Source organism: Sus scrofa, chromosome 6 (genome assembly GCF_054392235.1).
Source record: "Sus scrofa isolate SSC_HxYL_T2T_F1_AM1 chromosome 6, Sscrofa_HxYL_maternal_Yorkshire_Landrace_v2.0, whole genome shotgun sequence".
NCBI lineage: Eukaryota > Metazoa > Chordata > Mammalia > Artiodactyla > Suidae > Sus > Sus scrofa.
Genome location: NC_139388.1, coordinates 48,347,930 through 48,374,664, shown reverse-complemented (window position 1 = coordinate 48,374,664; position 26,735 = coordinate 48,347,930). Strand labels below are relative to the sequence as shown.

General features: G+C 42.6%; 1 protein-coding gene across 9 annotated transcripts; it reads right to left on the bottom strand.

Moving 5' to 3' along the window:
• Positions 1–921: 921 nt before the first annotated feature.
• ZNF181 (zinc finger protein 181) lies at positions 922–10,435 on the bottom strand. Of its 9 annotated transcripts, none has more exons than XM_013994889.3 (5): positions 10,170–10,435; positions 9,485–9,556; positions 4,515–4,635; positions 4,154–4,252; positions 922–3,144 (listed from the first exon to the last, which is right to left on the bottom strand). In XM_013994889.3, the coding sequence occupies exons 2-5, from the start codon at positions 9,491–9,493 to the stop codon at positions 1,658–1,660; spliced, it is 1,716 nt and encodes a 571-aa protein (XP_013850343.2). In that variant the 5' UTR covers positions 9,494–9,556; positions 10,170–10,435; the 3' UTR covers positions 922–1,657.
• Positions 10,436–26,735: the final 16,300 nt, after the last annotated feature.

Sequence of the window (26,735 nt, the reverse complement as noted above, 5' to 3'; positions counted from 1 at the left end):
TTCAAGAAGACATGTTGCATGAAATAAATGCCGCCAAAACTGGTAAGCAGGCTGGAGAAGTAATGAGAACAGTTCAGGACTATTAAATTCCAACTTTCCCAAACCTGTGACCAAGGGATGGGGAAATGACTGCTGCTATTACTAGCGATGCTGCCAGCAGTAATATCTCAAAGCCACAAAACCTGAAACTTGATAGTGGATTCTAGCTGCAGCAAACATGATAGAAGTTGCTTGTCTTTTTGCCTAGAATGACCCCCAAGAGTGCACATGCCTGCACACAGTTTATAATAGTTGTCCCCAGTATCCACAGGGGACTGATTCCAGGACCAACATACACCCTTATCCCCCCAGGGTACCAAAATCTGTAGGTGCACCAAGTTATCTACATAAAAGGCATAGTATTTGCTATAGCCTAGGAACTGCAGACTTTAAATCATCCCTAGATTACTGAGAATAACTATTACAATGTAAATAACTGCCTGTAGCAAGTTCAAATTTTTGCTTTTTAGAACTTTCTGGATAAAATCCTTTCAAAAGAAAATTTCCCACTGCGAGTGGTTGAATCTGCAGATACAGAATCTGCAGTTATCCACTGTAATTAGTATCTAACCTTTTAGAATCCAGATTAAAAAGCATATCCACTCTGCTGTAGTCCCTCACTGAAAGTGGTTTCTAGGTTATGTTCTCACAGCATTTGTAAAAATTAAAACACATTAATTAAGCCAACTGGAAATGGGCTGTGGATTATCCTCACCAAAATAGTGGCATTCTTTGTACAGAGATCAGGCCATTTTTTTCCCTAAGTTTGCTAGTCTCTCACCAAAGGCAATATAGGAAAGCTCATCTTAATTCTTCAAGAGGAAAGTAGTAAATTTTGTAAGAAATATCAGTGTGTCAAAGAGTTCAACATATACAGGGTTATTTTATTAGAAACCAAAAATTTTATTCACACCACTTTTTCTATTGCAACTTTAATTTTCAATTTTATAACATTTACTGGATCCACTGGGTGACTAAGTACCTTCACATGCCCACTAGTTAGAGATAATTTCTATGTAGGACTGAGTAAAATGCATGCTGCTACAACCATGATATATTCATGTACAATGTGCTTGTTTGCACTCCCGTAGAATTGTTTACAAATTAGCATCATTGCAAAGACACATAGTTCCTACTTCTTTCAGGCTGTTCTAGTATTAATCTTGTTATCTAACAAGCTAAGAATGCTTAGTGGACCCTTGGCTACATTTATTATGTAAGCTTCCTCTCCAGTGTGAGTTCTTTGATGTAGAATGAGGGATGTACTTTAACTGAAGGACCCCTCGTAATTTTTATACTCATGTTGCTTCTCTCCTGTGTTTAATGTTTCAAGATTCATAGTGCCTAATGTCTTTCCCATTTTAGTCACATGTAAAGGGTTTTTCTCCAGTGTGGATTTGCTTATGTCAATTAAGGGACTAATGCTAAAGGCTTTCCCACATTTATTGCCTTCATATAGTCTCTCCACAGTGTGAACTGTGATAGACAATAAGGCTTATATCATTGCTAAAGAACTTTCTCATATTCGTTACATTCATAAATTTTCTCCAGTAAAAATTTTCTGATGATGAATCAAAGAAGATATGAGGCTACAATATATTATGACAAATAACTGCATTTATACAATTTCTCTCTTATATGATCTTTCACATGTATAGTGATTCACATGGCCTACAGGCTTTTCCACACTTATTGTACTACTGGGTTTCTCTCCATTATGTACTCTCTGATGGGCAGTAAGATTTGAACCTTTGCTAAATGCTTTCCCACATTCATTACATTTATATGGCTTTTCTCCAGTATGAATTCTCTGATGTACAGTAAGGTTTGAACTACAGCTGAAGGTCTTCCCACATTTAACACATTCATAAGGTTTCTCTCCAGTATGAATTCTGTGATGTTGAAGGAGAGATGACCTATGACTGAAGGCTTTCCCACATATACTGCATTCATAAGGTTTCAATCTAGTGTGATTTCTCAAATGCATATTCAGTGATTCAGGCTGGTTGAAGGATTTCCTGCATTTTTGACATTCAAAAGGTTTTTCTTCAGTATGAATACTCTGATGCTGAGTAAGAAATGAAAGGCTGCTAAAGACTTTCAGACATTTGTTGCATTCAAATTGTTTCTCTATAGCATGAATTCTTTGATGTCTAGTAAGGTGTGAACTACAGCAAAAGGCTTTTCCACATTCACTACATTCATAAGGTTTCTCTCCAGTATGAATTTTCTGATGGTGAATGAGAGATGACCTGTGAATGAAGGCCTTCCCACATATTCGACATTCATAGAGTTTTTCTTGAGTATGAATTCTCAGATGTTCAATGAGATGTGAAACACGACTAAAAGCCTTTCTGCAATTCATACATTCATATGGTTTCTCTCCAGTGTGAGTGCTTTGATGATTAGTAAGTGATGAGACATGGCTAAAGGCCTTCCCACATTCGATACATTTGTAAGGTTTCTCTCCACTGTGACTTATTTGATGTCGAGTAAGGGATGAGCCATGGCTAAAAGTCTTCCCACATTCATGACATTCATAGGGTTTCTCTCCTGTATGAATTCTCCAGTGGCGATTAAGGATTGACTGCTTGCCAAAGGCTTTCCCACATTCACTACATGTATAGATTTTCTCTCTATTATAAGTCTGGTGAAGCGTAAGAGATTTGCTTTGGCTGAAGGCTGCCGCACTTTGACTGGAATTCAAAAGTTTCTTTCCACTATTGATACTCTCACTTTTTATAACTGAAATTGTTGGTGAGCTCTTCTTAAATATATCATGTTTATGTGACATCCCTTCAGCAGAAATTCTCTGTGGTTCAGAAAGAATAGACTTTAAATGGAAGATGCTTCTAAATGTATTGCATTTGTAAGCACTTTCCCCAGTGGGACTTCCTCTAAAGGTGAGGGTCACTGGTCTGAAATGTTCTACCTGATTTTCATGCTTCCCCTCCAACTTCTCTATATAATCCAAGTCCCTGTTAAAATTTGAAAATTCATGTCTTTGTTTTATAGTTTTTTCCATTATTACCATTTGGGGTGAATCTTCATCATAAATATCCTCTTTCACTGATAATTCTTTGTTTCCATGTCTTGATTCCCAATCTGTAATATATCAAGACAGCAAAATACTGCTTTTTCTGAACTTCTTAAAAATAAACTTCTATGGCAGAAATAAGAGAATTCAATAAAAAAAAAAAAAAAAAAAAAAAGAGTTGGCCTCCCTTCCCAAACCCCAAGAAAACACATAGCTCTGACTACTCTCATATATTCAGTGACTTTCTGAACAGAATTCAAATGGAGCCTAGAGAATACAAACAACTCACAAAGGCAGGAACAGAGTGTAATAGAAGAAATGGGTTAAATATAGGAAATCAGTATGTGGCGGGGGGAAAACAAAACTATCAGAAAGAAAATGCAGAAGGTATTCTGGACCCCAAGCCAACATTTTGTGCCTATACTCTGTGAAACACCACATTTTATCTCACGCAGCCTTGGTTCTCCAACCTTTGATTAATCTCAATCTACTGTCAGATTAGTATACTTAAAATGCAGAATTCATAGCACTGCATTAAACAGCCACAATGATAACAAAGTAATCTAAATACTCTTATGGCTCATAAAGGTTTAGTCTTTGTGAGATTATGTAGGATCTGGGTGAAATCATATTTACCAAAATTAGAAAATACTGTTCTTAGAAACCTTCTTACAAATCCCTTACTTCCTCTAGTACTTATGTTCATATTTGATCTCTGAAGTTCTGCCTTAGGGGAAAAGGGATTTTCTAATTGACAGCTTTGTTCGCCTAAAATCATTGATATGTTTTTCCTTAACTGGACTTAAAAAGAATAATTTGCCTTATTTCATTTCAAATAAATAACAATTTGGATTATTATGATAAAAACCTCCACTTTTTATTAGGTGACATGAATAATGTAGAAAGATAATAATATGGGATGGAGGAATAGTCATTTTGAAATCTAAGCTATGGATCCTTCAATTTTTGTTATATTTAGAATCTCTGATGATAGTATCCCTAAAATATCCTAAAATGCCTCCATACTTTATAACATTTCTAACAGAGACTTCTTTTGCCTGATTCACTAAGACTTACCTGGAAACAAACTTTTTGACAGTTTTTCCTCCACCATCCAAGGTTCTCTGCCATCCTCCAATAAAGCAATCACATATGGCTTAGGTATGGAAAGACCTGCTTGCAGGAAAAGTATAGAAAAACACTGTTTAAGCTATAGTCTTCACAGAGGAGAAACCATCATCAAAAAAAGGACCAAAGAAAGATGTGAAGGGTGTTCACTGAAACAGGAAGATAATCTTCAAGCAGGATACAAGAGAGCTATACATTTCCTTGGGAATATGAAACAAAAATTTAGCCATTTACTAAGGAGGATCTCTAGCAATTCAGAGCGGCAGAAGAAAGATCCCCCTCATTGGGGTGGAGGGAGAGATATGCTTACCTAGAGATACCAGGTTCTCATAATTCTGGACCATCACATCCTTGTACAAATCCCTCTGAGCAGAATCTAGCCATCCCCACTCTTCATGAGAGAAGTCTATGGCCACATCACTAAATGTCACCTGAAACAGCAAACATATTTAGGCTCAACCATAGCCCATGCCTCTTTGGTAACTGGTCAAGAGGTAAAATTACCCTGGTGTGGAAGAAAGGGAACAAGATTCAGCAATTGTGACAATAATCAGGAATCTGATCTAAGTCAAGAAGTAACTGGGAACAGAATTATAAAATTTTTTAAAATCAGCATTCAATGTTTGACAGCATATAGTCAAGTGTTTAGTTGTGTTTTTTATAGCTTACATGACAGTTAAGCAATAAAGCGTGATGATCCACTAAGGTTCAAAAAAAAAGAAGAATACAATAGGTTCAGAAAAAAAGACATCTTTAGGAGTTCCCATTATGGCTCAGCAGGTTACAAACCTAACTAGTATCCAGGAGGATGTGGGCTTGATCCCTGACCTCGCTCAGTGAGTTAAGGATCCAGCATTGTCATGAGCTGTGGTGTAGGTTGCAGATGCAGCTGGGATCCTGAGTTGCTGTGGCTGTGGTGTAGGATGGCAGTTTCAGCTCTGATTCAACCCCTAGACTGGGAACTTCCATAGGCCATAGGTGCAGCCCTAAAAAGAAAAAAAAAAAAAGAAAAAAAAGACATCTTTACATTAAAGACAGACATAAACAATTTATAAACAAAAAGCAAAAGCATTTATGGTACATTATTAAGCTGCATATTCATAGTCTATAGTTAAAATAATTTGAGCCCCCTGGGCAAGAAGACTGAAGGGTGGTTTCATGCCATAGATAGTCCTTGAATAGAACAATGGAAAAAAAAAAGGGAAATAGATTTCTTCCCAAAAGTATCCATTCATGGTATTATTTAAAATACCAAAACTTTAGAAAAAGTTTAAATGTTCAATAATAGCTTAATGGGGAGTTCCCGTCGTGGCATAGTGGTTAATAAATCCGACTAGGAACCATGAGGTTGTGGGTTCAATCCCTGGCCTTGCTCAGTGGGTTAAGGATCCCGCGTTGCTGTGGCTGTGGTGTAGGCCAGCCGCTACAGCTCTGATTCGACCCCTAGCCTGGGAACCTCCATATGCTGCAGGAACGGCTCTAGAAAGAGGCAAAAAGACACACATACACACACACACACACACAGCTTAACTGTTCTTCAAATTAAAATATATGCAAAAAATGTACATATTTAAAATGGCATTATTACTACCTTTCATTGGTGAAATAGACATTGTTTGGCTATTGTAAATTTTTCACTCCAAGTGTGGATTCAATATTGTATTACTTAATTTGGATAGTCTACACATAATGCTCACCAGTGACATTGGTCGTTGTCATTTTTTTTTTTTTTTTTTTTGTCTTTTTGTCTTTTTTTTTTGTCTTTTTTTGTCTTTTTCCCGCCAGAGCCACAGCAACGCGGGATCCGAGCCGCGTCTGCAACCTACACCACAGCTCAGGGCAACACCGGATCCTTTAACCCACTGCACTGGGCCAGGGATCAAGCCAGTCTTTGGTTTTAAAGAGAGAATTTACCTTTTTCAAGTATTGGGGAAATTAATTAAAAATCAAATTTACCAAGCAGAAAATCCTCTCCGCAATGTAGAAAAAAGAAGTTTTAGTACTGAATGAGCATTAATCTGACTATAACGCATTTCACAGGTAATCACTAAAGAGACTGCAAAGAAATTTTACCCTTTTATAAAGTAACGCAGACACAATCCATTACACGTTTTCAAAATAAATGACAACTTGTCCTTAAGAGGACTTGATAGCATCATTTGCCACACATCTAAATTCACCTGGTAATTGGGGTAGCCATCTGTGTTAACTGCCTTGACCCCAAAGAAAAATGAAACTTCTTTTATCTTTACAACAAGCAGGTAGTTAGAATTTGGAGCCAGGAGCCTAGGTTAAATCCCCACACAAACAGGGAGATAGGAATGCATCTTCTTTCACATTTTCACTTCAAAGAGATGGCTCCAAGGCTCTTAAGAAAGACTTTACTGCTCTGTAAAATTGGCAGAGCCTAATTTAGCTTTGAAAAAGACTTACAAACATCTCAAAGGGACTGGATATACAATTACCGGTTTTTCTAAAGGAAACACTTCTAAGAAAAGGGAGAGGGAGAAGTTCTCCATTTTGTCACCAGGGAAAACTCTTTTCTCAATTTATATTTACTCTTACCCAGGTATTAGGGTTATGCTAACCTTATCATATGAACTGAGAAAATTTCCATCCTTTCCTATTTTCACAGTGGTTTTTAAATGTTTGGCTTTTATAACTCCCACCTGATAAACCAAATTTTTTAAAAAATCAACGTTATAGGAGTTCCCATTGTGGTACAGCCAGTTAAGGATCTGGCACTGTCTTTGCAGCAGCTCAGATCACTGCTGAAGGCTCGGGTTTGATCCCCAGCCCAGTGCTGTGGCAGAGGTTACAGATGCAGCTCAGATTTGATCTCTGGCCCAGGAACTTCCATATGTCATGGGTGGGGCCGGAAAAAAAAAAAAAGGACATTAATTGCATAAAATACTATGTTTTATTCTACCAATGCAAAGATATTTCATATTCTAAGTTTTGATATTAATGAATATCATTGTATCAACAGTCTGAGGAAGAAACCCTACATAATCTCACTAATAGATACTCTTTGCCCTTTATTTAAATCAGGGATTCTCGGCCTTGGCACTACTTACATTTTAAGGCTAGTTAATTTTTTTTATTGTGAGGCGCTGTCCTGTGCATTTTAGGAAGTTTAGGAACATCCCTAGCCTCTACCATTTAGATGCTGATAGCAACTCCCCTTGCCCCCTGGGTTATAAACAACCAAAAACATCTCTGGATATTATCAATTGTCCCCTATGGGTGTTGTTGAAATTTGGTCTCTGTCTGCCAGTGCCGAATTGAAACACAAGAGTTTTGAGAAAAGGATGAAAAAATAGCTTTATTGCTTTGCCAGGCAAATGTCATAAAGACTGTGCCACCCCGTGCCCCCTTGGAAAGAACTGTGAGGAGTTTTATAATAAAAAGGAGAAAAACAGGTTTTCAGATAGGAATCAGGATTGGGATAAACATGCATTCTTCTTTCTTTGGGGGAATCTTAAACCACTGAGTGAGGCCAGGGATGGAACACGCAACCTCATGATTCCTAGTCGGATTCATTTCCACTGTGCCACGACAGGAATTCCCTCCAGTTTTTACTTTTATTTTATTTTTATTTTTTATTTATTTATTTATATTTTTTTGGTCTTTTTGCCATTTCTTGGGCCGCTCCCGCGGCACATGGAGGTTCCCAGGCTCCAATTGGAGCTGTAGCTGCCAGCCTACGCCAGAGCCACAGCAACGCGGGTTCCGAGCTGCGTCTGTGACCTACACCACAGCTCATGGCAACGCCGGATCCTTAACCCACTGAGCAAGGCCAGGGATCGAACCCTCAACCTCATGGTTCCTAGTCGGATTCGTTAACCACTGCGCCACGACGGGAACTCCCAGTTTTTACTTTAAAAAAAAAAGTTTTAAAAATTCTAATTATCTAATATCCCCAAGAAACAGGCTTTGCCCAGCACTCTGACTCTGCATATCCACCCCATGCCTTCTGTGCAGGCCTCACTTCTACCCCATGATTCTGCACTATGATTTTTTTTTTTTTTTTCCTTTTTCAGCTGCACTCACTGCATATGGAAGTTCCCAGGCCAGGGGTCAAATCCAAGTCGCAGCTCTGATCTACACCACAGCCGTGGCAACACTGGATCTTTAACCCACTTCACCAGAGTGGGAATTCCCTGCCCCCGCCATTTTTTACCACTCCTTCTCTCAAAAACTATAAGTATCTGTTTTATGACAGATAACACTCCAAATACTGAAGATGAAACAGTCAACAAAAAAGAAAAAATATCCCTTCCACTGGGAGGGGACAAACAATGAGCAAATGCACATACTAAACATACAGTGTATCAGCTAGTGAGTGATAAATGCTATGAAAAACAACACAGTTCTAGAGGAGTGGAAGTGATAGTCAAGAGAAGGCAACTGCAATTTAAAACAGATGTTCAGGGAAGCTTTATCAAGAAAGTAACCACTGAGCAAGGATACAAAGGAGGTAAGAATGCAAGTTCTTCTAGGGAAAAAAATAGTCCAAGCAGATGGTACAGCAACTTCCAAGGCCTGGAGGTAGCAGCCATCAGGGAACAAAGAGACAGAGAAGAAAGATGAGATCAGAGAAACAATAAGAGAGCCTAGCTGTACAAAGATTTTTACGCCACCATACAACTCTGACTTCTATTCTAAGTTTGGGCCACTGAAGAGTTTTAAGCTAAGGAATGACAGCAGTATTGAGAAGAGACTGAAGAAAGTCAAGGGCAGAAGCAAGGAATCCAATAAGGTGACTACTGCAATAATCTAGGTACTTGGACTAGGGTGGCAGCGGTGGTGGCAGTCATTGAGTAACCAGTGGTCAGACTGTGTAGATATTCTGTGTATATTTTAGATCCAACTAGTGTCTGAATGACAGTTATAAGAGAAAGGGAGGTATCAAGGATGACTCCAAACATTTGACTTGAACAGCTGAAAGGACTGATATATACCATTAACTGAGACCACAGGATACAGTTTCGACCACCGTAAAGCAAATAATCTAACCTTTCAAACTTGAATTTTAAATTGTTTAAAAAAAAAAGTTTTGCCCAAGACTCTTCAGAGAGAAAACTGGTAGAAAAGAGGGGCACTGAGAGAAGACAGTACTTTGTAGTTCTGTGGATTCCATCCTTCCCTATAATGAAAGGAATCATAGATCCAGTCCCGAAATGGACTTTGTGAGATGGGATCTGGTAGGAGACACAGAGCACTCAAGAGTCCTGATAACAAGATGTTTCAGGAACATTTGAGGACACATCAACTTACCTGAAACATGACTGCAAATTCCAAGTCAACACAGTCCTCTTTCCAGGCTCTCTTCTTACAGCAGGTCAGTGCCTGAGAAGGCAGATCAAGAACAGGAAAAAGCAGTCATGAAGTATTACGCTTATCTTGCAGTTCTGGACATGCTTCCATGGAAAAATCACACTGGGAACCACTTTCCAGGGCTCCAACCTTTCCCTGAATTAACAGGGTGTTCTTTGGTACACGTTCTATCTGCGTGTAAATCAACTATTATACACAAAAGTGAAGGACGCATAAAACAACAGTAATAATAACATTAAATAAGAGCTCGTTCGATTTTCACTACTATGCAGGGTGGGCACTGACATTATTCCAGATTTCTTGTTTTAAATGATGAGAAAACAAACTCGGCCATATAGAAACAATTTGTTCAAGGTTTACACGTTGGATTAAAAAAAAACTGTAGATGGCGATTTCTTTCACTTTCCCATTTCCTTCTCACAACAGCTCCAAGAGGTAAGCGCCTTCCCTCCTCCCCTTTCACAAGGCAGGACACAGAGGCCCAGAGAAGCTGGGGAGGGGGGGTCTGCCTGGGCTCACACCGCGAGGCAGACTCGGAGACCAGTATGGTCGTGGCAGCCGTGCCCAAAGCCGGGGAGGCGTGAGGCCGAGGCCCGCGGGCCGCCCTTCCCGGATCCACACTTGCCTGACTGCTCGGCTGACCTCACTGGCCCGGAAGCGGGATGCGACCGTCCTGAGCCGGCACCTCCGCGTACCTGACTCTCCCGGTCGCTGCGAGCGGACAATGGCGGACCGCCTCGCTGGACCGGCACAGCCCAGAGTCCTCCCTGATTCCAGGACGGAGAACTCCGCTGCAGGGCAGACCAAGGGCAAAGCCCACAGCCGGGATGCACTTGTCAGACTCCTCCGCGTCAGGGACAAAAGTTGCCTTTGCCTCATATGGTCGCCTACGGAAAAACCACACTTCCCAGAAGGCTCCGCGGCCGCGCGATCTCGACGCACCGCGAGATCCCCGGCCTGGGCTTTGTGGAAAATACCCGGCCCTCCTGAAAGGGGGCTTGCGGGGCGGTCCGCGAGAAACATCCGCGAAGTACCGAGAGGGCAACAGTCTTCTCTGGCGAAGTCCGCTTCCCAGAACCAACGGCAGCCGTCTGCTTGCGTTGTGAGGACAGTGGCGCCTGGACCGCGAAACTACGCTTCCCAGAAAATTATGGGGCCGTTAAACGTCTTTTGGGTCTTTTGTCTGCTCGCACCGGGCAAAGGGAGACTTGTTCGTGCAGGACAAGAACTGGCCTCTACCAGCGGAAAGGCTCCTCTCTTCCAAAGTCCTGCTGCCACACTGTCCTGCTCGTATAGGCCTTGAATATTTGGCTCCCACTTGCCGAGGACTGTATTTCCCAAAATACCCTGTGCCCGGGCTGACAGTAATTGTCCGCGGACCAACCATACTTCTGGGAAGTTCCTGCTGCAGGCCGTCTCCAGGACACTGATTGCTGTCTGATGTGTGTTCCATGTCCTCGAAGGACTCAAGAATATCGGACTTGAGTGAGGGCTTTGAGAACAAAGACCCTCAATTCTGGGAAGAACCACACCTATGACCCTCCGCAGTCCCCGGAGCGCTTAGTCTCTGAGTTTGCCCAGCCCACCCACTCGGGCGCTGGGCAAAGGTGTGTCAAAGACCAGAGCAGTCTACTGTTGGTGTAAATTTGTGTTGTTGCCTTCACTTTCATTTTTTTAAAATTACAATTGTACTTATTTTTAAAAATTATAAGTAGTATCATTATGAAATATGTCAAGTGCTTATATGCAATAAGATTTCACCAGGCAGGAGTTTCTGTCATGGCTCAGCAGAAAGGAATCTGACTAGTACCCATGAGGACGCAGGTTGGATCCCTGGCCTCTCCCACTGGGTTAAGGATCCAGCTTTACCGTGAGCTGTAGGTCACAAACGTGGCTGGGATCCTACTTTGCCCTGACTGTGCTGTAGCCCAGCAGCTACAGGTCAGATTTGACCCCTAGCCTGGGAATCTCCATATGCAGCGAGTGCAGCCCTAAAAAGACCCAAAAAAAAAAAAAGATTCACCAGGCAATGTTTTCACCTTGGTATATTGTCACTGTGTTACTTAGTCCCTATAGCAGCAGTAGTTTTTCAAAGCATTGTGGCATCAGCCGGATTCTTCATAAGTCTTGGACCTGTAAACGAGGAAAGATTTGCCAATACAAATATATTCCCACTTATGTCTTTATTAGACAATGACTTTTTTTCAAAGTTGTACCAATTTTGCACTCCTACCATAGTTAATAGTTATTTGATTTGACAACTATTAGTGCCAGTATTTGATTTTTGTGAAACTTTCAAATTTTGCCAATCTGCTAGGTGTCACATTGTGACTCATTGTGGCTTAAGTGTGCATTTCTTTTATTGTTAATAAGATTGAGAATCTTTTCATGTGTCTGTTGGCTTTAGTATTTCCTTCTATGAGAATTGTACATCTCTTGGTCAATGTTCTTTTAGAAGAATGACCTTTTTAATACTAAAATACAAGTTACACACACACACAAATGCAAGATTTTAAAGGGAGACACAAAAACTAGGACATTAGAATTTTTCGCCTTAGAATTCCAGGCATTGAACTGGATTCAGTAACCAAATACATTTTCTACAATTTTGCATGTTTCTGGGTGTCAAATTTTTTTTATTTTTCTCCTGCTTGGGATTTGTTAAGCAGTTTTGAAATCTATGAAGTGGCATCTTCCTGTGCTCAACAATTTTTCTTCTCCATATATTTACCTATGTTCATTCTTTCTCCTCTTGTGAACTCCAATTAGTTGTAAGGTAGGTCTTTCCACTCTGTCCTGTGTAATTTCCATCTTTCAGCCTGTGTATTTGCTATGTGGTTGATTTGTTCTTATCTAACATTCAAAATTATCTTCCCAGGGGATTTTTTTTTTAATTTTCCATTTTTCAAAGATTTTTGTAGTATGGTAGGCACAGTTGATTCATAATATGCATCTGCTAATACCAATAACTGAAGATCTTATGAATCTTTATAAATTTTTATTCTTTACTCAGTTTTCTTTCCTTTTTTCGTTGATTATCTTCATGTGCCATTCTGTCTTTGAAAAGAGATTTCACTGGGCTCCCCAATATCCTTGAATGAAAGTGCCTTTGCTTTCTAGAGATTATGTAATTTTATTTTCAGACAAGATCTGAAAGCACTTTAGTGTAAATTTAAGACATAAAGTCCCTGCTCAGTCCTTCCACAAAATCTTACATTGGAATCTTCATTGTTGCTGCTTTTCTTCTTGTAAGAATTTGAAGGCTTCCCATTATGAGTCCTCATATTTGGGACAGAAATTAAGTTCATGGGGAAGGGGGTTAACTTAAAGGACTAAATGTGACTGGGGCAGAGGCGAGAACTTCAAATGGAGGACTAGTTCTTCTGTTTCGATAGCTATTTATGGCCAGTGCTTAAGGAACATTACTTCAAAAGCAGAACAGCTAACACGTGAGTGCACCATGATTTGCACTTTTAAAAGAAATGACAGAGGCATTCGGATGAGTAGAGACCAAGGAGGAGAAATCCAGGGGCAGATGGAGTGGGGACACATAGGCCCTTTATGATCCTTTAATACATTGTTGGATTCTGTTTGTAATACTTTGAGGATTTTTGCATCTATGTTCATTAATGATACTGGCTTGTAATTTTCTTGTTTGTGGTATCTTTGTCTGGTTTTGCTATGAAGGTGATGGCTGCCTCATGGAATGAGTTTGGGAGTGTTTCTTCCTCTGCAGTTTTTTGGAAGAGTTTCAGTAGAATATGGGTTAACACTTCTCTAAATAATAGAATTCACGTGATCCTGGACTTTTGTTTGTTGGAGGTTTTTTGGGGGGTTTTTTTTGGCTGAGCCAGTGGAACTTCCCAGGCCAGGGCTCAAACCCGCACCACAGCAGTGACCTGAGCTGCTGCAGTGACAATGCTGGATCCTTAACTTGCTGCGCCACAAGAGAACTCCTGTTTAAAGCTTTTCTTTCTTTCTTTTTACAGCCACACCTGTGGCATATGGAAATTCCCAGGCCGGAGGTCAAATAAAGGCTGCAGCTGAGGTCTACACACAGCTATAGTGAAGGACATGAGCCTGGGCCCTGTTAACATTCCACAGCTCCATACACAGGCCTGGGCCTTGTTGACATTCCACAGCAATCAGCCCTGTACCTAAGTCTCCAGCCGCAGCCCCTTTTTCTTAGAACAAAGTTAGCTGATAAGGGGGACTGCAGGTGCTACAAGGTTACCCACCTAGTTGCCTCTCTAGTGCTGACATAAGCTGCTTGCTTAAAGTTAGAAGATATGAACCTTACTATAAATCATCATTGTAAACCGAAACACTCTCATTAGTTAAGACTTAAAGTATTTTAACCGCCACTTGTTTTTTGCACCCCTGCTTATGCATGCGCACCCCCTCCCAACCTGAATGTAAGTTTGCCTTTATAAACTCGGTCTGTTTCTTTGTTCAGGGCTTCAACAACAGCAACACCAGACCTGAGCTGCATCTGCTATGTACCCAGCAGCTTGGGATCCTTAACCCAATGAGCAAGACCAGGGAGCCTCACAGAGACAATATCAGGTCCTTAGCCACTGAGCCACAGCAGGAACTCCTGTTAGAAGTTTTTAAATCACATTTTCAATTTCAGTACCTGTGATTGATCTAGTCGTATTTTGGAAGCATTGAAATCATGTGTCTTTAAAGCTATCTGTGATGGGTGGCAGATAAATCTGAATGCTTCCCCTTTAAAAAGATGGGACGCCCTGCCTCCTTCCTAAGAGCCTCAGGCCAACTTTGCCCAGCACCTCACCCAGAGTTTGTCAAGTTCTTTCAGGTGATTGAGGTGGCTGCGTGCTGGAGAGAAACTACTTACCCAGAACTTTGCGCTGGGAGCTAAGTGGTGAGAGGTGGGCCAATAGGAACCATAAATGGGGGATTTCCTTCTTTGTTGTCCCGGACTTCCGGCAGCGCATGTGAGTTTGTTCTTTTCAAATGTAGCGCTTTTTGCACGCAGAGGCTTCCCTCACCAGGTGACCATTCAAAACTTTCCAAAGAAGCAACTTAAAGAGAGGGGAGCCACTTCTGCACCTTGTAGGACTTTTGCGGGGGGGACGTTGAGGGAACTCGGGACCTGTCTGGGTTGCCAACCTCTCTTGGCCCAGCTCTGCGCGCGCAGGGAGGACATGGCGCTAGCCCTAAAGGACCCAACGCTGGTAAGTGGAGGGCTCCGCAGATCCCTACCCATTGGAACCCCTCACTGCCTTCCTTGTCGGACTCCCCAGTGTGGGAGGTGCTGGTACCTGGTAGTCTTCACTTTTCCCTTGCTGCCACTGGATCTGATGTCCCTGGCTTGGGAATGTTGCCAAAACTCAGCCTCTGTCCACCAGTACCCAACAGAATTGCGGAGACAGAGTTTCGGGTGAAGGAGAAAAAAAAATAGCTTTTATTGCTTTGCCAGGTAAAGGAGGCCATAGTAGGCTAATACTTTAAAGACTGTGCCTCCTTTGGGGAAGAACAGGGAATTTTATAGTCTAAAAGGAGAAAAACAGGGTTTCAGATAAGAATCAAGGTTGGGGCAGACATGCATTCTTTCCTTCAGGGAATCTTGGTCTTCAAAGTTTGTGTCAAGAGATCTTAGTGTGGTAGTCTTCTGCGTTATGACATCTCTTGACTTTTCCTAGAATAACAGTCCATGGGAAAAGGGCATACTGATCAGAGATTAGAACAAACTAAGAAAGTTCCTGAAAAACATCACGTGTTTACAATCTTTGACCCTTAGGCAATTGTGCTCGGGGTGCCTAACCTTTAGCTGACAGGTGATTGTGTTTAGGGTGTAATTAAGTCAGGGAGAAACACGAGGGAAGGGCTCCACGCTAGTCAGTTTTATTATTTTTTATTTTTTTGCTTTTTAGGGCTGCACTCACAGCATATGGAGATTCCCAGGCTAAGGGGTCCAATCAGAGCTACAGCTGCCAGCCTACGCCTGAGCCACAGCAACGCAGGATCCGAGCTGCTTCTGCAACCTACACCACAGCTCATGGCAACGCCAGATCCTTAACCCACTGAGCGAGGCCAGGGATTGAACCTGCAACCTCATGATTCCTAGTCGGAATCGTTTCCACTGCGCCACAACAGGAACTCTTTTTTTTTTTTTTTTTTTTTTTTGCTCATCAGTTTTAAAGTATTCATTTCTAAAAGGAGCATAGGAATATAATCTTTTCTCTTAGGTATATAAACTACTTACATCAGGAGTTCCTGTCGTGGCTCAGTGGTTAACAAATCTGACCAGGAACCATGAGGTTGTGGGTCCGATCCCTGGCCTTGCTCAGTGGGTTAAGGATCCGCCGTTGCCGTGAGCTGTGGTGTGGGTTGCAGATGCGGCTAGGATCCTGCATTGCTGTGGCTCATTTCTGGCAGTACCTACTTGGTGGCATGGAAGGAGAGAATGTAGCTTCTCAGAATTTCCAGTACACTCCATCCGTGTGGACCTTCCCACCGCGTGCTGGGTAGAATGTGGGCTGCTGAGTGCAGAAAACTCAGTGTCACCCGTCCCAGGGCTGTGAACTTGTCTGAGTACCATTGCTAAACTTGGCCTCCATTTCCTTGGGTATAAACTGGAAATGTTTACAATTACTGCTTCTTGGCAAAGGGTCCCTGTGTGATATGCTTCAGACCCAGCATTGCCTAGGGAGCATCATTCTGCATTTTGTTGCTAGGGAGATACACTCCTGGGCCCTCATCCTCTGGGGGCTCACCCCCAAGAAGAATCTGACACGAGGGCTTTCCTAGGCTTGCTCTAGCCACTACTGAGCGAGTAGCATGGGAAGCTGAATAAGCCTGAATAAAAAGGTAGGTAAAATAATGCATTTGGAGATGCTGCTCTTCTGCTAGGGCGCAGAAAATTGCAGAAGATCAAGAGCCAAGAAGACCCTTGAATTCATCTTTTGCAGTTGCCATCTGGTTCTTGCAAGTGGGGTTGACCCACCACTGACAGTAGTGAGTCAGTCTAAGACACATTTGAAAAGCAGATCCACTAGATATTCAGTAGCGATGGCGTGCAGGAGTTTTCTGTCTGTTTCCACGTAAACACGTAGCAGGGCCTGGGTTACTCTCTAGCATGGCACCATGTTTATTTTTGTCATAGCCCTGATTACTGTCAGGACTTATTTTTTTGTCCTCCTTGTGATTCCCTTTCTCACTTCACTTCAGGCTTTCTCCCGTGTCCCCTCCTTGGAGACATCTATCCCACTCGTTCCATTTAAAGTCACTCCAATCTCTGATACCCTCATTCTGTTTTCCGTCTGTAGAGTCCTCAACAACCTTTCAAGACGGTGTTGTGCATTCCTTCTTGGGGACCTGTCCCCAGTCCTGGAGCATGGCTCCTGTTTTCCACTTCATCCTCAGACTCAGAAGAGTAGATGGCCTGTAACTGGTGCTCCAAAAGTAAAGAGTGAATGGGAAATAAATCCAAACCCTCCACTATGGCCTGCAGGGCCCTGCTCTGTCCACCTCTGCTCCTTCCCTTCTGTTCTCCCCTGCTCACGGCTCTCTACTAAGCTGTCTTGCACATCCCAAGCCCCTTCCCAGCCTTTGCCCTTGAAGTCTCCTCAATCCGGGAAACTACCCCCAGAGCCCTGCAGGGCTGCCTCCTCACTTCCTTCTCAGCTCTACACCAGTGTGACCTCTTATTTTTAAAATTTTCATTTTTAGCTGTGGTGCGCAGTGGCTTGAGGTGGGATCTCAGTTCCCAGACCAGGTATTGAATGTGGACTGCAGCTGTGAAAGCGCCAAATCCTAACCACCTAACACCAGGGAACTCCCTCCAGTGTCATCTCTTAGATGGGTCTTTCTCTGCCTATGCTAGTTCTAGATAAAGTACCTCCATGGCCACCTGCCTATCTTTTGAATCTTTGTGCACAGAATCTGGCAGTTACAAAGGCAGAGCTAGGAGCTTGGTCGATTTCCCCTCCCCAGGGTATTCTGGGAACAGAGAGAAAAAAATAACCAGGACAGCCATAACAGCCAGCCTTCATGCAGCACTGGATCTTCGCTGAGATGGAGTTAACCCACCGCCTCAGTCAGGTTCTGTTAGCACCGCTGCTTTGTAAAAGAGGCACTTGAGGCCTGCCAAAGGTCACACAGCCCCCGAGTAGCCAAAAGTCAACACCCTGTATTCTGACCACCAGAGCCTGCACTCGTAGCCGTCCCTCCACCTACAGTGATCTGGGGAGGCCTAGAGTTTATACCGAACGTCAGCTCTGCAGGGTTGGTGGGTGTCCTTTAGGCATGTGGACCTGGGGGGCAAGGGGGTGATGCACAGGCAGGGAGTCTCTGAGATGTGTCTCAGGAGGGTAAGATTAGTCTTTTACAGATGTTCAGAGTCTGTCTCTGGTCCTGAGATGAGGCTGTGGGTGACTGGCAGAACTGCCAGAGCCTCCGTTCCTGACTGCAGCCTGGAGATAATGATGGTGTTTACAGCATAGCAGTGGGAGAATTAGTAAAACAGGAAAAACACGTGCCAGGCCCGCCAGCATTTGCTTCATGAACTTTTTCTCTTTAGTTCTTACTACCACCTTAATGAAGTGGGAACTATTATTGATCAGAAAATTAGACGTCAGAGAAATAAGGTGACATCCCCTAGGCTCTCGAGCAGGCATCTGGCATTTTCAATAGGCTGTATTCAAAGCACGAATGTAGCTTCAGAGCTGGGAAGGATCATGTAATTGGTAGAATGTGGTACCTGAACCCTGAGCTGGTGCAGGCATGTGCGGCGAGGACCAGTGAGTTTCAGCTGCTGATGAGTATCATGATTGTTGTCATCTGTTCCCTATTTCTCCTGCCCAGAGTTGTTGCTGTTTCTGCCTCTCAGCCCCCACGGCCTTGGCATTGTCTTAGCAAGGTCCTACATGAATGATTTCAGCATACAAGGCCTTTGGCTCTAACAGAGCCACATTCTGCCCACAGGCCGTGTCTGCCTCCCCTCGGAGCCCAAGGCAGAGCTGGGCTTCCAGGAAGCGCTCAGCAAAGGTAGCCTTGGGGCTTAATGGTCCTTTACCATTGAACGCTGGGCTCTAATCACATCAAGGCCAACAAAGCTACTTCTGTTTGACTTTCCAGGCATCGGTGACCTTCAGGGACATGGCAGTGACCTCTACCCAGGATGAGTGGGGCAGCTGGATGCTGCCTGAAGGACTCTGTCCTGGGTGGTGATGCTGGAGCCCTGTGGGCTCCTGGCCTCTCTGGGTAAGGCCCCACTGCTCCTACTGTGAGGCCCTCCAGCCTCCCTCATCCTGCCCTTGGTTCAGAAGGCTTCCAGGGACACTCCCTCTGCCCTGCAGCCCTGATGTGTATTGGTTTCACCTTTTGCTGTCCAGTTCCCAGGTCTGCCACAAGGAATTTTGAGCAAGAAACACAGTTCCCCTCAAAATAGCTCAGATGCCAGAGGAGAAGGGTTTCTTGGAGGAAATATCAGTGTCTTCTAATATTCAAGGGCAGGATGTCCTGCCAGGCACCATGAGAGACTAAAGTCAGGAAATGGAAAAAATCCTGATTAGATACTGGCTTTGGTGTGTTCCGATCTTTCTGTCTCCTTGTGCCGTTCTCAGCAGAAACCCCTCAATTCCTTCTACTTTTCTCTGTTCTTTCTTTTTTTTTTTTTCCCCCCCCCATATATTTACCTTTCTCTCCACTTGGCTGTCTCTGCATGGGCATTCTAGTGGCAGGAAACAGCCGCCCGAGCCTACATTTTTGTCACTTCTCACCCCAGTGCTCAGCACAGGCTGGGCCTGGTTTGTCCCTTCTCCGGGTTTCCACAAGACAGAAGCCGTGTGACCAAGCTTGTTTGGTTTACAGCCCGGTCAGCAGAACCTGTGGATCATGGGATGTTCAGAAACCGAGTGACCCACACAGGACATGGGGAGGCATCTGTATGAGTCCTACTGGCTGTTACTCTAAAAAGCAAAATCTCGCTTGAAAGGCTTCTTTGGCCCTCAATGAGGATGCTCTTGTCCCTTGGGCACTTAAGTCTGAGCCCCTTCTTGACATGGGGATCATTTTAGAGCGTGCACGAGCATGGCAAGTGGCGTTGATCCACAATCGGAGAAAGCCATTCTGTTTCCTCGCTCCTGCTTCTGATGGGTTAGGGAGAGAGTCTCTGTTTTGTGACTGATTAGTACTTTTTTTTTTTTTTTTTTTTTGCCATTTCTTGGGCCGCTCATGCGGCATATGGAGGTTCCCAGGCTAGGGGTTGAATCGGAGCTGTAGCCACCGACCGGCCTATGCCAGAGCCACAGCAACTCGGGATCCGAGCCGTGTCTGCGACCTACACCACAGCTCACGGCGACGCCGGATCGTTAACCCACTGAGCAAGGGCAGGGACCGAACCCGCAACCTCATGGTTCCTAGTCGGATTCGTTAACCACTGAGCCATGACAGGAACTCCAGGATTTGTACTTTTTATGCAACAGTACATTACTGCGCCACGACGGGAACTCCTGATTAGTACTATTTTTGATTTTCTTGTAGTAACTTTGCATTTGTGAAATGAAACTGGTTTTTTAATTTCTCCAGTTGATACAAGATTCCCTTTTTGAAGACGTGTACTAAAGTTAAAAAGTCAAAAAGTCAGTCTTTGTCAAGGAAAGCAATGATTAGCAATGGTCATAGTGAATGTTCCGTGAACACTGGCGCATCTGGGTCCCATGACCTCAGCTGAGCATTTTGGGGCGGGGGGGGCCTCTAGGATGGAGGTCAAGGGGGATGGCTCATCCTAGACAGCCAGCACTACCCTACTCAGCTTTTAGGGCCCAGTGATAACGTTCTTGGCTTTGGTTCTCAGGTCGCAGGTCCGTTTGGACAAGAGCAGCCCCATTCCGAGGTCTCCTCTCCATCCCAAAGTCCCGGACAGGTTCGAGACATTTTTTTCTGTTCTTGCTAAAATACACGTATCTCATTTCTTTCTCTGCAAACAGGATATCCAGTTCCCAAATCAGGGCTGATTCCCCCACTGAAGCACAGGCAGGCGGTGCGGGTGCTGAAGACAAACCTCTCCCAGTGAACCTAGCTGGGGGGTGGCCAAGTGATAAGCACAGGGGTCGCGGCAGCCTTCCCTGTGAGGAAACCACTGTCTTTGGAAGCCTGTGGGAAGCTCCTTGCTGTGGCCTCCTTGGCTGCCTGGGTCGGTGTAGAGCTCTCTGTCTTGAGGTCCCTCTGTCCTCAACACATTCTTTACTGCCACAAAGTCAAGAACCTGTTTTTATGAGCTGAGGCTGAGGCTCTGGCCTCCAGCTGCTTGCTCTTGAAAACCTGCCTTTGCCTGTCACCAGCCCAGTGGCAAGAGGGGAGTTGCATGACTTTGGGCCTTATTGAGCTAAGTTAGGCAGCTGATGTTCCCTGTGGTAACATAATCTCCAAAGCTCAGTGGCTCAACACATGAAAAATATTTTTCTGAAGTTGGGGAGGCTTCTCATGCTTCCTCCAAGAGAGGGAATAGTGTTTAGACTCTATCACGGTAGCTTAGCTTTGACTGTTCTTTCATTTATGTAAATGGAACCCCACAGTTGATTCTGTCATGCTTCTTTGGATCTTCATTTTTCCTGTGAGAGTCATTCTTGTGGTTGCATATAGTTCAACTCTTTTTAAATACTCAGCAGTATCTCATTGTAAGTGTGTCCTTTCTTCTGTGGTTGCCATGTTAGTTTTCTCTATATCTGATATTATGAATATTCTTGTTCATGTTATTTTTGAAGATGTGTGTGTGTATACACACACACACACTTATTTCTGTCAGGAATGTACACAGGAGTGGAATGACTGGGTCTTAGTGTACGTATACGTTTAGCTTGAATAGAAACTGCCAAGTGGTTCCACAGAGTGGCCGCACCCTTTCACACTCCTACCAGCCGTGTGAGAGAGTGCCCGTTGCCAGACACTCTCATCAGCACTTGGTTTTGTCCCCTTTCCTTTCTGAAGCCCAGTGGTGAGGTGGCTCAGAACCATAGCACTAAAACCATTCTTCAGTAGGTTACCCCTTAGAACCACAGCACTAAAATGATTTTTTTTTCCAATTTAAGTAATGTTTTTTCTTTTTGTTTCTTTTTATTTTATGACCCCACCCACAGTGTAGATAAGCTCTTGGGCTGTGGATTGAATCCCAGCCACAGCTGCAACCCAAGCTGCAGCTGCAGCAACACCAGATCCTTTAACCCACTACACCAGGCCAGGAATTGAACACACACTTCTGAAGTCAGGTTCTTAACCCACTTCCCCACAGCAGGAACTCCTCAACTAAAGCATTGTTGATTTACAATGTTGTGTTAATTTCTGCTGTACAGCAAAATGATTCAGATACACTTTTTTTTTTCTTTTTAGGGCCCCACCTGCAGCATATGGAGGTTCCCAGGCTAGGGGTCCAACAGGAGGTGCAGCTGCTGGCCCATGCCACAGCCACAGCCACGTGCCAGCTCCATGCCACATCTGTGACCTACGCCACAGCTCACGGCAACACCAACACCGGATCCTTAAGCCACTGAGCGAGGCCAGGGATCAAACCTGCAACCTCATGGTTCCTAGTCGGATTCGTTTCCACTTCACCACGACGGGAACGCCCACCTTTTTTTAAATACTCTTTTCAACTGTTGTTTACCATTGGACATTGAATATAGTTCTCTGTGCTAAACAGTAGGATCTTTTTTTTCTTTTTTCTTTTTTTAGGGCCATACCTGGGACATATGGAAGTTCCCGAGCTAGGAGTGGAATCAGAGGTGCAGCTGCCAGCCTACACCACAGCAGTGCAGGATTCGAGCCACACCTGGGACCTATGCGTTAAGCAATGCTGGATCATTAACCCACTGAGCAAGGCCAAGGATCAGACTCCATCCTCAAGGACACTATGTAGGGTTCTTAACCTGCTGGGCCACAACAGGAGCTCCTGCAGTAGGAACCTGTTGATTATCCCCACTATGTATTATAGCTTACATATGCTAAGCCCACCTTCCCACTCCATCCCTCCCCCATAGCAACTACAAGTCTGCTCTTTCCCTGTGAGTCTGTTTGTATTTTGTAGATAAGTGCAATCTAAAATAAGATACAAATGAACCTATTAGTGATATCATATGGTATTTGTTTTTCTGACTTCACTTAGTATGATAATCTCTAGTTGCATCCTTGTTGCTGTGAATGGTGTTATTTCGGGGGTTTTCATGGCTGAGTAGTATTCCATTCCAACATACCACATTTTCTTAATCCTTTTATCTGTCAGTGGACACCTGGGTCATTTCCATGTCTTGGCTATTGTGAATAGTGCTGCCATGAACATACGGGTGCATTTATCTTTCTGAATTATAGATTTATCTGGATATATGCCCAGGTGTGGGATCACTGGATCACATGGTAACTACATCCTTAGTTTTTTGAGGAAACTCCATACTCTTTGCCATAGTGGTTGTACCAGTGTACACTCCCACTCACCATATAGGAGAGTATTGGTCCATACCCTCTCCAGCGTTTGTTATTTGTAGACTTTTTAATGATGGCCATTCTGACAGGTGTGAGATGATACTTCATTTTGTAGTTTTGATTGGCATTTCTCTAACAATTTGTGACTTAGAGCATTTTTTACTTGCTTATTGGCCATTTGCATTTCTTCTAAGAGAAATGTCTGTTGAGGTCTTCTGTCCATTTTTGGATTGGGTTTGGGTTTTTGTTGTTGTTGCATTGTTTGAGCTATTTGTATGTTTCAGAAATTAAGCTGTTGTTGGTCGCTTCATTTGAAAATATTTTCTCCCATTCTGTAGATTGTCTTTTCCTTTTATTTATGGTTCCCTTTCCTATACAAAAGCCTGTTAAGTTTGATTAGGTCGTGTTTGTTTATTTTTGTATAAAATTCTATTGCCTTGGGAGACTGAGCTAATAAAACATTTGTATGGTTTATTCAGAATGTTTTGCCTATGATCTTTTCTAGTTTTATAGTGTCATGTCTTATGTTTGTCTTTAAGCCAGCTTGAGTTTATTTTTGTGTGTGGTGAGAGGGTGTGTTCTAACTTCATTGATGCGGCTGTCCAACTTGCCCAACACCACTTGCTGAAGAGATTGTCTTTTTCCCATTGTATATTCTTACCTCCTTTGTCAAAGATTAATTGATCGTAGGTGTGTGGATTTATTTCTGGACTGTCTATTCTGTGCCATTGATCCATATGTCTACTTTTGTGCCAGTACCATGCTGTTTTGATTACTGTAGCTTTATAATATTGTCTGACGTTTGGAAGGGATATGCCTCCTGCTTTATTCTTTTTCCTCAGGATTGCTTTGGCAGTTCTGTGTCTTTTATGATTCCATATGCATATTCAGGTTATTTGTTCTAGTTCTGTGAAAAATGTCGTGAGTAATTTGACAGGGATTGCATCAAGTCTGTAGACTGCTTTGGGCAGTATGGCCATTTTAACAATAACCTTCCAATCCGAAAGTATAGGCTGTCTTTCCATTTCTTTGAGTCATTTTCAATTTCCCTCATTAATGTTTTATAGTACTTAGCATACAAGTCTTCCACCTCCTTGGTCAGGTTTATTCCTATGTATTTTATTTTTAGGGCTGTTATTTTTAAAAGATTTTTTTTAACATTCCCTTTCATTGTTTATAGAAATGTGAGCATTTTCTGTATGTTAATCTTGTATCCTGCTACCCAGCTGAATTTGTATATCAGTTTTAGTAATTTTTGTGTGGAGTCTTTAGTGTTTTTTATAATTTATATCATGTCATCTGCATATAATGACAATTTTACCTCTTCCCTTTCAATTTGGATACCTTTTATTTCTTATCTGAATGCTGTACTAGGACTTCAAATACTATGTCAAATAGAAGAGGTGAGAATGGTCATCCTTGCCTTGTTCTGGATTTTTAGCAGGAAGGCTCTCAGTTTTCACCACTGAGTATTATATTGGCTGTAGGTTTTTCATAGATAAATCTTATTACGTTGAGGTATGTTCCCCCTATACTCACTTTGGTAAGAGTTTTTTTTTTTTAATCATGAATGGATATTGAATTTTGTCAAATGCTTTTTTCCGCATGTATTGAGATGACCAAGTAGTTTTTGACTTCTGTTTATGTCATGTATCACATTAATTGATTTGCATATATTGAATCATCCTTGTGAACTTAGGATGAATCCCACTTGGTCATGGCGTATGATCTTTTTTAATGTGTTAGATTCGGTTTGCTAATATTTTGTTGAGAATTTTTGCATCTATATTCATCAGAGATATTGGCCTATAATTTTTTTTTTTTTTTTGCTGGTGTCTTTGTCTGGTTTTGATAACAGAGTGATGATGGATTCATAGAATGTTGTTGGGAGTGTTCCCTCCTCTTCAGTTTTTGGAAGAGCTTGAGAAGGATTGATACAAGATCTTTGTGTCTTTGGTAGAATTTGCCTGTGAAGCCATCTGGTCCTGGGCTTTTGTTTGTAGGGAGATTTTTGGGGGAGCAGTATTTTTTTTTTTTTTTTTTGGCCACACCTGCAGCATAAGAAAGTTCCTGGGCCAGGGATCTAATCTGAGCCACAGCTGTAATTTACACCACAGCTACAGCAACATTGTATCTTTTTAACCCATTGTACCAGGCTGGGAATTGAGCCCACACACTGCCTCAGAGACCATACTGGATCCTTAACCTGCTGCACCATGATAGGAACTCCTGTAGGAAGTTTTTAAATTACAGCTTCTGTTTCACCTCCAGTGATTGACCTATTCAAGTAATCTCTTTCTTCTTGATTCACTATTAGTGGGCTATTTGTTTCCAGAAACTTGTCCATTTCTTCTAGATTGTTGAATCTGTTGGCATATAATTTTTCATAGTACTCTCTTTTTTTTTTTTTTTTTTTTGCCATTTCTTGGGCTGCTCCCACGGCATATGAAGGTTCCCAGGCTAGGGGTCTAATCAGAGCTATAGCTGCCAGCCTACACGAGAGCCACAGCACTGCAGGACCTGAGCCGTATCTGCAACCTACACCACAGCTCATGGCAACGCTGGATCCTTAACCCACTGAGCAAGGGCAGGGGTCGAACCCACAACCTCATGGTTCCTAGTCGGATTCGTTAACCACTGAGCCACTACGGGAATTCCCAGTATTCTCCTATATGTATATATATTTCTATTCCTGTGGCATTAGTTGTTAGGTCTCCTTTTTCATTTCAATTTTTGTTTCTTAGGGCCGCACCTGCTACATAAGTTCCCAGGCTAGGGGTCACCAGAGCTACAGATGCCTGCCTACCCCACAGCCACAGCAATGTGAGATCTGAGCCTTGTCTGTGACCTACACCACAGCTCACAGCAACATCAGATCCCTTTACCCATTGAGCAAGGCCAGGGATCAAACCCTCATCCTCATGGACACTAGTTGGGTTCATTTCCACTGTGCCACAATGGGAACTCTCTCCTTTTTCATTTCTTATTTTATCTGAGTTGCCTCTCTCCTCTTCTTGGTAAGCCTTGCCAGAGGTTTGTCAGTCTTGTTTATCCTTTCAAAGAACCAGTTCTTGGTATTACAGATTTTTTTTTTTTACTATTCTTTTAAATCTATTTCATTTATTTCCTCTTTGATCTGTATTATTTCCTTCCTTCTGCTGACTTTAGGTTTTGTTTGTGCTTCTTTTTAAATTCTATTAAGTGGTAGGTTATGTTTATTTGACATTTTTATTGTTTGCTTAGGAAGGCCTGTATTGCTATGAATTTCCCTCTGAGAACTGATTTTGCTTCATTTCATAGATTTTGTATGATTATATTTTCATTGTCATTTGTCTGAAAGTATTCTTTTAACCTCCTCTTTGATTTCATCATTGACCCATTGATTTTTTTAGTAGCATGTTTTTTAGTCTCCACGTAATCAGGTTTTTTCCTCTTTTCTTCCTCTGGTTGATTTCTAGTTTCATGCTGTTGTGGTCAGAAAAGATACTTGAGGTAATTTCTATACTCTTAAATTTGTTGAGGCTTGTTTTGTGCTCTGATATGTGGTTAATCCTAGAGAATATTCCATGTGCACTTGAAGAACGTGTATTCTGGGTTTTTTTGGATGTAATGTCCTAAATTATGGTCTGTTCCTTTGTCTCATTTAGGATTTCATTTACCTTATTGATTTTTCTGTCTAGAAGATCTGTCCATTTATGCCATTGGAGTGTTAAAGTCTTGTACTATTATTGTATTCCTGTCAGTTTCTCCC